Source organism: Falco naumanni, chromosome 7 (assembly GCF_017639655.2).
Source record: "Falco naumanni isolate bFalNau1 chromosome 7, bFalNau1.pat, whole genome shotgun sequence".
NCBI lineage: Eukaryota > Metazoa > Chordata > Aves > Falconiformes > Falconidae > Falco > Falco naumanni.
Window position 1 is genome coordinate 21,546,825 of NC_054060.1, and position 13,933 is coordinate 21,560,757.

At 38.9% G+C, this 13,933-nt stretch overlaps 1 protein-coding gene across 2 annotated transcripts in view; it reads right to left on the minus strand.

The window, feature by feature from the left end:
• Positions 1-13,933, minus strand: part of RORA (RAR related orphan receptor A) — a 384,509-nt gene that overhangs the window by 114,328 nt on the left and 256,248 nt on the right. For both annotated transcript variants that reach the window (XM_040600296.1, XM_040600297.1), the window contains exon 2: positions 5,824-5,853. In XM_040600296.1, coding sequence (XP_040456230.1) covers positions 5,824-5,853 — 30 coding nt within the window. The remainder of the gene's footprint in view (positions 1-5,823; positions 5,854-13,933) is intronic.

A 13,933-nucleotide genomic window follows, 5' to 3' on the forward strand; every position in this document is an offset into this window, starting at 1 on the left:
CCAGGCTCCAGTTAAAGGCTTAGGGCTTGTCAGGATAATGGATATCTACTGAGACACTCCAACTTCTGAGGACTTGTTATATATAGTAGAAAGTATACAGCCAAGTTGACCTTCCCATGGTGTAATCAAACCTTCCAATTGCAGTGTAAACTCAAAACATGAATTGACCACTTAGCCTGAGCGTAAATCTCACTGAAGTACACAGAGTCAAGGTACTGCTCTAGACCAACACCTACTATAAGATTTGTGTAGTAATAGTCCCAGAGCTTGATGCGGGAGTGCAGGAAGGGGTTGGGATAGGTGCTTGGTATGGCATCTCAGATAGCAGAAGGGATTGGTCTGCTTCTACCCTCTGCCAACAAAGCTGCCAGCTCTTCATGCAAATGCTTTTATTTAGTGATAAAAAGTAAAAGCACACAAGCCCCACTTAATTTGCCAGCAGAAGCTCATGTCATTAAAATCAGTGCCTACCTTTGGAAACATTTCTTATCTGCCAGAAATTAACTGAAAGGATAATTTCAGTGTCAGTAAGGGATATTCCAACTAAAATCAAGGAATTCATACAGAGATGCCTGCTGATATAACTGTTTATGAAAAATCACTCTAGAATAACTATTTTGGCAAATGGCAAAAAGCAGAGAAGTCCCAAGTCTGAAATAAGGGGCAAATATCTTAAAGTTACAAAGGTTTCTCAATCTACAGAGGGTTTTGGTATAAGTATTTTCTGTTAAATCTGGATGGATATATCTTGGCTTATGAAAATATAAAATACAGTACCAGATATGATACACAAGTACATCTATTTGCATTATAAGCAAACAGAGATAATAAAGGATGAACAAAATCAACCCACGGATCACTAACAGTGGCTTTTTCACTGTTGCACCTACCACAATGCAATCCACAAAGCACAATTGCCAGACATCACTTCTGCCAGTATCATGCTACCAGGCAGCGACACAGAATAAAGAAGCAAGTGTCAAATCTGCGGTAGCTCAGGGAGCAGGTAACAAGGAGTGGTGACATACTGAAATGTGACAGTTCACACCAAACCTGTCCAGGTACGGAGAAGGTATAGCTGCCCTAGCCTAATTCTACCTCAGGAAGCAATGTGAAGTATTCTATATACATATGTTTAAGTTGAGAGTGAGGTATACATTCTGAACACCATTTTGCAGCAGCCTTTATGGAGTCAGAGATTTAGGAGAGAATAGTGGTAAAGTAGCACAACTAAAAAGTTCCATTATCAATAAGGGAAATCCTTATCATAAAGGCGTGAGAGAACAGACTGGACAGGTCAGACAATCTTAAATTTCCCTGAAAAGTGAGCTGGTCCAGGTATAGGAACCAAGTCTGGCTGTCCGTCACTGGGACTGCCCAGAGAAACATGCACTTTCTCTCCAAACGGTGATAATTTAGTCAATTTAGATAATTTAGATAACTGTATGAAGTAGGCAGTTGTCAAACAGTTTTGGACTCGGCTCACAAAGGGCCATCACCCATGCTGCGTGTTGACAGTGATCTGTAGGTGCACTGCCACTGGAAAGTTAAACCCAATGATGGAAGTAGCACGAGTCCAGGCAGGAGCACCCCCCAGGCCCCTGCCTCTGCACTGACAAGCAAGTGTCACTAGGACCTAGGGCTCCTGACTCTTTTTGTGCTGCAGAACAACGTACCGATGGATGGCAGGAGCTCTTGCATGACTTGCTGGAGACACAGACAGAAAACTGCATGAAAAGAAGGCTTGGAAAATCTCTGTCTTTTTTCAGGTAATGTCAGGTAAGCAAACAACTGAAGGTACCTGGCCCTCTATGCAGATATGGACTCCAGCTATGTAATCAAACTCCTTTAAAGCTTCTAACTGAGGCCCATGACAATTTAAATGGCAAGAGAAAGAAGGTGCCGTTACATCGTGGATTCATTGCAGTATTAGCCTTCCGGGTGCGTCCACAGGAAAATACCCCTACTTTGATAGGCAGTCAAGTCAAAACCTTTTAAGAAAGTCAGCGCCAGGATAGAAAAATGATCTGGAGAAAAATAAGGCGATTTATCTGTGTGATAGTTCTGAGTCACAAGTGTTCTGGGAGAGGCATCAAACTCATTACATGAAGTGTGGCAGGATTTAGATTTAAGATGGGAGAAATAAAATACTACACACTTCAGGACTGAGCATAAACCCAAGTCAGTAGGTATAAATGCCAGGTCCTTTGCAGCCTTCTGTTTGCCAGAATTTCAGATCTTTATTATCACTGATACAATGATGCCTGCCTGAATTTGCAGAAAGGCTGAAGCTGTGCATCAGTCATCACTCACTTTGAGTACTTTTCTATTAAGAGCATGAAATACGAGAGGAAGAGGGTTGCATCACAAATATTAATACAAATTAAATGATCAGAAAAGAATCTAAGTGTCAGTCATACCTTTCTTGAGTCAAAAAAAGAACTGAAACACCAGAAGTCCCACTTTGTATGGAACATGAGATAGGACTTGACCTCTACCATCTGGCTTAGCTAGAGTAAAGGTTGTATGAGGTGATGGTTAACCTAACAAATCGCCATGTGAGGCCAAGAGAGAATAGTTCTTCAAATAGACAGAGGACATGAGTTTTCACTTCAAAAGCCTGCTTAATCTACTGAGGGAGAAACTGCATTTTGAGGTGGACAAAACTTACTCTTTATAGTGCTGCCTGGAAGACTACTACAGTCCCTGTTTAAAAATGGCAGGTTTTGTAACGCTCAAACTCTGGCAAAGAGAGGATGTGGAGAAGCAGCTAATGAAACAGAATACTGGGATAAAATCGGCTGAATCAAGAAGACTGAAAATCTCTGAGGTTTTATTTAGCTAGTTACATTATGATAGAACTATACTTTTTCAGCACTATATTGCATGTGTATGAATCCTGAACTACTGTTTGATTCAGAAATGACCTGAGCACCTGTCATCAGCACAGCAGTTCAATTTCAGCTGACAGAACATTTTTGTGACAGACTATACCAAGAAGGGGTAAAATATACCCAAAATCTCAAACAATAAACCCAGGAAGAACTAAGTGGTGGGGACTGACCACCACCAATTCCAAAACCTGCACAATTGAAATGGCTGTAAGGATGAAGTCTGAAAAGGATTAATCTGAAGTTTCAAATGCATAATGTATTCAAACTTTGTGGTGTCATACTTCACAAATGAAACCAAAAAATCATTAGAAGTAAGTGCTAGTTTATAGTCAGTCAACACCCTCATAAGCCATACATTGTAAACCTGGAATAAGATGACTGCATCCATCTTTCTTAAGCAGTAGTGCAGACAACGTATATACACTTCACAAGGTGTTCGTGAGAATGTTTTTTGAAATTCCTTTGCAGAGATCCTACTCTATGTAACTTAATTTGGATATATTACACTGAGAAAGTGACAGGCAAACTCTAGATTGATTTGATAAACAAAAATTCCTTGTCATTTGTAGTTGTTAACAACTCATATTTGAGTTGCAATTTTTGCCTTTAAGTGTTTCTATCAACTTATTTTTTCCCCAAGTCATTCCAAACCTGTGAATTTTGATGTCTACTTCTTCTATTCAATAATAACAAAAATTCTAAGCAATAAGGAAAAAAAATATGCTTATTGTGCATGGTGCCGAAATGCCAAAGATGCACAATTTACATTAATTCCTGCTCTATGAAAATTTGTCATAACAGAAATGAATTCTAAAAGAACTTCAACCAAAACTGAATGAAACCTCATACATATTTGCTAGCAAACGTACCCAGCATTTTCATCATGCCAATTACAGCATATTGCGCCTTCTATTTTAATCCTTTCTTAATGGGCAAGCTTATCTTCCTATTATTCAGGGAACTTTTTTGTTCATGCTTCAGAAATTGCATGACAACTGATTAAAAAATCAGGGAGCTACTCTTTGACAGTTCTCTTAGAATAGCACAAACAGAGTTCTCAGCACGGAAGATGCTGGGACCCTAATTTCTGTCTTAACTAGATTAAAGGCCATATATGGTGAACAGTAGCTAATCATCTAATACATTTGATGAATACATCTTTTTTTCATCGTAAGCCTCAAACATAGCATCCACTGAGATATACACGATGACAACGCTTTATCAGTCGGGTATGGCTTAAGAGCGTGTATTTCCTACACTCTTTAGGTCTGTGGTTACTATTTAATCTTCCCTACAAAAATTATGGAATACTGGAACTGGAGATGTGACCCTTCTAGCAGGTCAGTACATGGCACTGCTGTACACAAAATATATAGGGAGATTTCTGCTGACTCCCAGGTGGAGTGTTACAAACCACCATGTACAGTCATTAGCCTCTATACAAGAGAGGCCCAAGACTGAGCTAGCAAAAACACCGCATTACTTACCACCTCTAGAGAGGGTGGTCGCTCCAGGCCAGGGTTGAGCTCATGGGCAAGGCTGTGCAAGGAAGCTGTCTGTACAATGCCTGGCCTGCGGATATACAGAGGACTTCAGTCTCCTGTACTGTCAATCTCAGTCAGCATGAGCTCAAATATTCACCAAAAACGTAAGGGTCAAATTCTGCCCTCAGAAGCCTACCTGTAGCTTGCATTACGTTCAACGGAAACCACATACGCATTTCAGCCAAAGAGGATGTGACACTAAGAATGTGTTAAGCAGCAAGCCCACCTAGGCACAGGAGGACCATCATGCTTCTAAAATTTTGTGACATTTAACATTTGCTTCAAAACTCATACAAGTCAGTTTCTCATTTGAAATTCTTAAATCCAGCAACTGTATTCTGTAACTCTACGGTGCGAATTCATAATCTCAAGTAAGATTTTTCATTACGTGAATATTTTTAAACCAGGAATGAAGTAAGAATGAAATTAACATAAGACACTTCAAGACACCACTTTAACCCTAGAAGCTGCGGTGAACATACTTCAAATGCATAACCCTGCTAAAATACATGTATCTTTGTCAATTTTGTGCAGCCTACCACCTGTTTTGGTAGAAGGTTTTCATGAGACTAATAGCCTCAGCTTTAGCCTACTCCTTTCAGATCTTGGGCAAATAAAATTCCTGCACTACCAGATTTCCAAACCTCCACAGTATCCAAAGAAACTCAGTGTATCTCCTTCAGCTACAAATTGTACCATTTTCTTGGAATTGTGTTTTTAACTCACTGCAGAGTAGATGAGAGTTGATCCCCAATAATGATGTCTTTGAAGAAGATTCAGAATAAATGTATACCTAAGTAAATGCACACATCCACATCCATTTCCAAGGTTGCCATTTATGAGGACTGTTTATGTGGTTGAGAGCAAAACAGCAACCTCCTTGTTTTCATCAAGAGCTCCTTAAGCACAAGCACAGAACGATTTACCTTTCAGATTAATGCATAGGACGGGACAGAAGACGTTAAATAATTTATTTTTCTTTGAATCATACTGTATATATAACAGACATAAAAATATAACCATTCTCCTCACCTGTATTTCCTGGATAGGTTAATTATCAGCTAGCTGTAAGGTACACACATTAGAATAAGGAATTCTGTCTTTCTTCAAATAAACCAAGAATAAAGAATTCTCTCTTTTCCTGCTCTCTGACTTAACACATATGCAAATGCACACGCACATATACAAACACACACATGCATTGTACATTCATTTAGACGACATTTCAGGCGAGGACTTGAACTGCTCTAAAGCAGAAAACCCACCAGAATTTGCAAAGCAGAGCCTTCTCAGACCAGACCGACACCTAATAATCTTAGCGCCACAGCACAGCCTAACACAAATTCCATTTGCAAAAGAAGGCCAAATCAAAAGATATTACTTACATGTATGAGTCTTCTTTGTTACAGAAATACCTGCAGGGAAGAAATGATACCAACATTAGCAAAGTGACCACCGAGTAAATTCTTTTGACACGTATTTCATCATTGAACTATTTTATATCAGACACACAGCAGCCACTATAAAAAAGGAATGAAAATTGCAATGATTTGTACGTTAGAGGTGGGAGGATCTCTCTTCTTTGCATGCAGACTTCAAGAGTGTGTTCTTTCCTTACACCTCATCAATAAATGTTCAAACATGTATTGCTGTATTGCTTAAATTTTGTTGCTGGAATGTGTATCAACACGCTGGTGTTTTAAAACTGAAGCTGATGCAAACAAGACACCGACAACACTATAGAAGGCCCCTTTTTTCCCACACTCATATTAACTAGTGCACATCAAACTACCCAGACAGAACGGATTTGAGCAGTACAACAATTTATTTGCTATGTTATTAAATTCAAGTAGTTCCTTAACTGCAAGCTGTAGCTTACGCTCATTAAAACCAAATGAACAGCTCTCTCAATATGAGTATTACTTGCCATAATTCCAAGCCAGATGCAAATATCTGCAAGCTGTTAAATATATACTTTCTGAAGTAATAAAGATTTTTTTTATGCGAGACAGGCATGTGGCGGCAATCACCAACAACGGTCCAGTGCCAGTGAAATTTGAGAGGCATTTTAAAGAAAGCAACAGAGTGAACAGAATGAGGCAAAATTCATAATACCAAATAAAGATAAAATTAACTCTGTTAAATGTCATCGGAATTCATGCTTGAATACAAACAATATTGTCTCCACTTTGGTAGATAAATGGTGCTGCACTCAGACCCCTCAGCATTTAAGCTTTACTCTCCTTGGGGGGAATTTTATGAGAAGAGAAAGAGGTTACTGGAAGCGGTACAAGTATTTGAAACATTTCATTTGTGATTAAGGCCTGTAATGAAATTTTGGAATTGGAATTGTTTGGCTTACTGTTCATGAAAGACGGAGAGACCTGAATCTCCTTTGCTACCCTCCTATTCCTTTAACCACCTCTTCCAAAACCAAATTACTATGGAAAAGAAAAGGCTTTTATTTCAGGCTTCTTTGTTGTGAAACATCCCAGGGAGGCAGTAGGTTACAATAATTCAGAAAAATATAGCTATCTTATTTGTAAATTTAGAACTAACTTCCAAAGCTAACAGTTTCCAGATTATTAAAGTTTTTTGTAAATACACAAATCCACAATGCCAACTCCAAATATGTAGCTATCAATTTTAACATAAACGTTATGAGGATTTTTTTTTTAATTGCAGTTGTGTTACTATTGGCCTTTTGATTTTGAACCACCAAGTTCTACAAGTGTGAGCACTGGAACATTTCTTTTCCCTGAAAAGAAAAGCCGGGAGGTTCCAGCCTCTAGGAAGAGTAGTTCTGAGCAGTTCCTTTGAGTAATTTTAAAGTGTGACACACTGACAAGCAATTTACAAATACCAGAATACCAGAACTTGATTACGTATGTGTACCAACTTAAACTGAAAGGTCCTGGCCAAACCTTCATATTCCTTAGGGTTGTACCTATCATTAGGGTTGTAACCTCCAACCTAGATGCAGGGTAAGCAATAAGAACAAAAGGAAAACAAGCCTAACAAAAATGGGGGCCATGGAGATGGTCAGAGGGCTGGAGCACCTCTCCTGCGGGGACAGGCTGAGGAAAGATGCTGGGGTTGGTCAGCCTGGAGAAGAGGAGGCTCCAGGGAGACCTGACAGCACCTTCCAGTGCCTAAAGGGCCCAACAAGGAAGCTTTTACAAGGGCCTGTAGTGACAGGACAAGGGGTGATGGCTTTAAATTGCAAGAGGGAAGATTCAGATTGGGTATTGGGAAGAAATTCTTTACTGCGAGGACGGCAAGGCACTGAAACAGGCATGTTCCATCAGAGCTGCTGTGGGTGCCCCATCCCTGGCAGTGCTCAAGGCCAGGCTGGACGGGGCTTGGAGCAACCTGGGCTGGTGGGGGGTGTCCCTGCCCATGGTGGGGCATTGGGACTAGATGACTTTCAAAGTCCCTTCCAACCTACACCATTCTATGATTCTATGAAAAATAAAACCTTTTAGTTACATAAGTAGCCACTACAGGAGGCAAATTCATCCTTTAAATTCATATTTTGTAAGAGCCAGCTTTCTGGGATTTTCATTCCAGACCAATCATTACTGGCTGACTCACAGGACAGGACAGCTGCATGTGTCAAGGAGGTGAGTGCTATTATCGGAATGATAGCTTAGGGCAAGAAGAGGGACAGAGTGAGAAGAAGCAGAGAGATCTGAAGTATCTATGTCAAAATGCACTAACGGTACCTTATGTCCTCTTTGGTAAGAGAGCAAAACCGCCCCTCTCTCTAGGTTTTTTCTAAAGGTCTGCCTTACCCTTTGAATTTGACATTACAGTGGTCGTTAGAACATTTGTTATTTCACCAAGGAAGAACATTTGGCTGCTGTTTGACTTTCTGAGTGACCACTGAACAGCATGTACAGCTCCTGACACAGTCTTCATCATCACGGCCTGTCCTAGCGTTCCCTTGGCCAAAGTCCCTGCCCCACCCTTGCCTAACTGGCCAGCTCCTACAATTTTAAGAGTGTTTTACGGAATGGGAAATGCAGGGAGAAAGGTCTTAAATATGAACACCATTTGCAAAAACTTCTCTCCCAACACTAGTGCTAATAAATGGATACATCAGTGCTCTTTCAGCATTATGGGAGCCATATGTGTACTTTTCTCAGAAAATAATGCTTTCTGTAAAATCACTTTGAACAGAAAGTGCTTATGCTGTCACTTCTGATTACTCACAGCCTCTTCACAATGGGATTTGCCACAGCACAAAACAGACTTAGCTGTATTCGCTGACTGAGGGCCTACTTTCCCCTGATACATGAAACAGTGATGGAAATACTAGTGCTTATATTTTTCTACCTGTTTTTTTTTTTTTTTTTGAGATGAGTTGTGGGTTTTTCCAATCACATGTTTCCATAATAATTAACAATTACCATCTAGTAAGGCCTTTTAGCTGTTTTATGCAGATATTTTTAGATAACCTTTTAAAACAACAGAGGTATGCTTTTTTTGCATCTTCTTCATAATTACACTGGTAGTTGCAGTGAAAAAGAAGTATTTTGCTTTGAACTGTGGCTTCACAGTGACTAACTGCAATCTGGTGGAACAAGGATAAGTGTTGCCAGTGAGTTCAACAGGATTAGACTTAAATTAATCAGGAATCTTTACTTGCATTAAAATGAGTTGTGAATTTTTAAGAGGCCTTCCTTCTCACACCAGTAACTCTAAGTGACTAGAAAAAACAAGCAAAATATGTATCAGCATATCCAAACTGTTACTTAGGTTAGATAGGTTATGACTAGTGCTTTAAATGTAAGTATTAAGTATGCAACACATTTCTACATCACTGCAATCAGTTTGTTTTAATGCAGGAAGCCAATGACTCCGCTATTCAGAACATTCGAGAAGTACAATAAGCTCCTAGAAATGAGTTTATTATGGAACAAAAAAATCAGTCTGAAAACTGCTCAATGTAAAAAGGGGGAGTTACAAGATCTTTGGCTTTCTTTGGACTAGTGCTAACTCCCACTTGCATATATGTTTGAATGCCTTTCCTCTGAGCTGTATCCTAGAAGACTTACACAGACAACTCATCATTCTTTCGAAATCAACAGGATCTCTTGAGAAACTAATTCTGCAAGTCCAACATACATCAGTAATGTTATTCACAAGATTAGGCATGATTAACTGGGATTGCTCTCATTTGTAAATATTTCTGGGACTAGACCATCAGTTTACAGAGATATGCACAGCCACTATTATAATAAAACCTAAACCTAATACACCACCGAAAGACAAAGATTTATTTATATTTAATGAGTGGAGCACAAAGAACCTACCGATTCCCTTCAAAATGTTACTTAATGTAAAAATCCCATTTTTAATGGGCTTCATTTCAAAATGTGATAGACTAATGTGTGACCACTTGCCACTGTTAGCACTATCCTAAACAGCCAGCTTTCCATACTTAATTAACAAATAAAAAAAAATAAAAATGAGAGGAAGATACAATCCTAACTTCAGTGTTGCTAATACAGAAAGACTTCCTGACTTAACCAACTAGACTTCAAAGTAAAGCAAAGGAAATGTCATGAAAATACCACAATATATCACTGCCATGGTTATCAGTGAGTGAAAGTTTCAGTATTACAGTTATCACAGAACTTATCACTTCAGCAGTGCAATTTGACATTCCTGATCAACACCAAATCTTAAACAAATTAACTTCTTAGACTTTTCATTGTTGCTATGCAATGCTCTTTGCAACAAGCAGCGTTTTTTTAAAAATGAAAAGAATGCATCCACCATTCCCTTTCCCCCTCCCACTAACAATATGTAATTTACCATGATGGGTGGTATTTACAAAAATAGCTTTCTGGATGCAATGAACTTTGAAAAGAGTATCTACCAATAGCGACAGGATATTCTTTTGCAAGTGGTTAGCCTGACTGACCTTCACTAGCCAACTTCAAATAGAGATAACAATGTCTTCAAGTACAAAAAGAGACTCAGATATTTTATACATCATAAGCTATTTCTCACAGTTGCCCATCCAAATAAAGAAGCATAATGAAACTCTGTGAACCCAGATCCCTGCTGCTGTTGTACAGTTGTCAACTTCCCATATTTCAAGGGGAAAACATACTTTGATGTACAGAAAGATAAGGGAAAAGTTCCCTGTCTGGCAGAATACATTACTCTGCAAAAAATCAAAGGAGGATATTCTTGACTGCAATTTTCTTAAATCTTAAAGAAAACTCTTCCTTAGGAGTTCCTATGGATAAACACATGCATCACTGGCAAAGCTCGTAACTGATCACCAGGACTTCTGTTAAGCACCATTGTGTTTTCTTTGCTTTGCCTTTTGTGCCAAAATCAGGTGATTCATGTCGGTCTGATGACACCATATCTATGTAGATGGTATACGTATATGATGCTTTGCTCATGTGGGTGTGTGTAACTATCTATCTATTTATTTTACTTCGTTATACTCTCCCCTCAAGCCAGCATTTAGGCTCTAGCATGTTTTCAAACTGTCCTCCTTTTGGCTGGGGCAGAGCAAATTTTCTTCTTCTAGCTGGTGCAGTGCTGTGTTTTGGATTTAGTAAGAATAATGTTGATAAGACACAGATGGTTTTGGTTGTTGCTAGGTAATGTTTATACGAAGTCAAGGACATTTCAGCTTCTCAGACTCTGCCAGCGAGAGGGCTGGAGGGGCACAAGGCACTGGGAGGGGGCACAGCCAGGGCAGCTGACCCGAACTGGCCAAAGGGCTGTTCCATACTGTAGAACGTCACCTCAGTATATAAACTGGGGGGGCTGGCTGGGGGCTGCCAATCGCTGCTGGGGGACCGGCTGGGCATCAGTCAGCACAGGGTGAGCAACTGCACTGTGCATCACTTGGCTGTTTGTTTTTTTTCCCTTTGGGTTTTATTCCTCTCTGTTTCTCTCTCCTTTTCAATACAACTGTTACAACAACAACAACAACAACAACATTTTATTTCATTTATTAAATTGTTCCTATCTCAACCCATGAGTTTTACCTTTTTCCCAATTCTCCTCCCCATCCTGCTGGCAGTGGCAGGGGTGAGTTAACGAGTGGTTGCGTGGTACTTAGTTGCTATCTGGGGTTAAACCATGACAGGAACTTAGTCATTTTATGATAGATTGGAAATCTTGGGGAAAAAACCAGTTAAAATTTTAAACTCTAAGCCTCCTGCCTGACGTATTGTGTAAAATCAGAAAGAAAATGTATTAAAAGCTTGGATCCCACTGTGTTTCATCCTGTCACTCCATTTCTTTTTTTACTCTGTCACTACACAAAGCTAGCAATTAAGGTGGAAGATTATATGTAACACTAGGGCACTTGCAGAGAACCTACCAAAGCAGAATAATAGATCTGAGTGTATTCAGAAAGGAGTTCATTCTTTTAAAAACTTTAATAATGGTTTATATTAAACTCTCTAAGGATCTCTGAGTTGACAGAATTTTGTGATCTTTGTAGGCCATTGTTTACGGTGACCAAGATAAAAATACCACCCATTCAAGTACTGTAAGCACAACTTAAGTGAATTTGACTAAACAAAATGATGTTGCAAAACAGTATCCTTGTCATTGACAGAAGAGCTGCTAATGATGATCAGCACACATTACTGAAAGTCCTCTAAGTAATTTTAGTATTTTCTTTCAAAAATTTTGAATGGACAGCAATGCTTATAGTCCACTCAAAAGAGAAATAAATTATGTGCTAGAGTAGCAAGGATCAAGGACAACATCCACTAGGCATGTAAGAACAAGGAAGCTTTTCATAATTATGAAAAAAAAACCCCAACCACCGCCCAAACCAAAAAAACCCAAACTTTTTTTATTAAAAAACAACTTCAAACATGATGACCATAATTTTTTAAAATATAATATTCCAGTTTTTCCCAGACTCATTCACAACTTTTACTAAAAAGGAAAGAGCTCACGATACAAACCAAGGGGCTTTCAGCAGGTCTGGATCACTCTTGTTCTCAAGTTCATAGGCATATACCAAAGTCCCAAGAATCACGACTGTCCTAAATGCTTAAGTATTGAAAAAAACCAGCCTTGCTCTCCCCTAAGATTCACAGCTCTTATACCTAAACTCTATCAGAGAGCTTTATTTTTTAGGTGTTGCTTTAGTCTTACTCCTAGAATAATACGGTTATATCAGAACTAGCTACAGAAAATCTTCCAAACCAGAATTTTTTTACTTTCTACTCAAATACAGATGCAGGATACAGGATACAAACAGATCCAAACCCCAAGGATTTTTAAAAAGTGTTCTGACCTTATTTTACTGAGATAGATGATCTTTTTAGCCCTTGCAAGGCAGACTGGCTTCCTGATTCCAAGAGTAACTTGCTGTACCATCTAGGCATTTTATGATTCCATTTTTCAGTAGCTGACAGCCTCCCCTGCCCAATATCTCTTAAAATGATAGTAGTGCCTGTGAAAAAGTGCATACAGATGACTATTTCTTTCAAAATTACACCGTATTAATGAGAGAAAACACCAGTATCATGACTTATGTCATCTGTACAATTCTCAGTGAAAAGAATTCCCTGGTCTTTCTAGAATTTTCCCAACTCAAAAATTCTTCACAGACCCAAACTGATTTCAAACCTTTGATACCAAAACTTCTTCAAAAGAAACAAGAATTTAAAACCCAAATCCAAGATCCCAGTGTCTGTGTTTAAGGCTGAGATTCTGATACTATTGCTAATATAGATGCACTTACGTTAGCCCAAAATTAAAATACCAACTTCTCATTAGTGGTTAATATTGAGCAAAGCTTTTGCCCCTAATATCATTCTGGACAACTCATCACATGCAACTCCTTGTTTCATCTCCTGCCATAAACAATTTGTTCCTAGCTGTAGGTAAACCTTAGATTAATACTCATTTGATGCTGAAGAGTCTCATCTTTTTATGTGTGGATCTCACACACACAGTTACTAGGTAATGTGAATGCTGGCACAGAGTGCCGACTTTTTTTCTCTGATGTCAGATTAAATACTGTAATTTTCCCAGATTCATTCAAACAGAACTCTTCATTATAAAAGATAAAGAGCTTTAACCACTACTTCATTCTTTTACAACCTCACCGAAGGTCCCTCCGAGCTTTAATGTTTCTTTTGTCCTCACAAATAAACAGTGTCTTAGATCAGGAGAAACAAAATGAAGAATCTTCATTAAATAGCCATTATGTTCTTATGTGATAAATGTTGCCACAGAACATACAGCCAGAAAGCAGGCTAAACACCCATCCCACGTCTGTACTGTATTTCACACAGTAAATGTCAAAGATAGCTCCGAACTATATATGAGTGTACTTCCAGCAGGAGCCTTTATAGGAAAACCATGAATTAGCTTTGTTTTAATGACTATTAGTTATGCAACTGACTGAACAGATCACAAAGTAAGGATTTCAAACTAGTCTTGCAGAGCAACACATATACATTGACAGCATCCAGCTGAATGTTCAAAGTT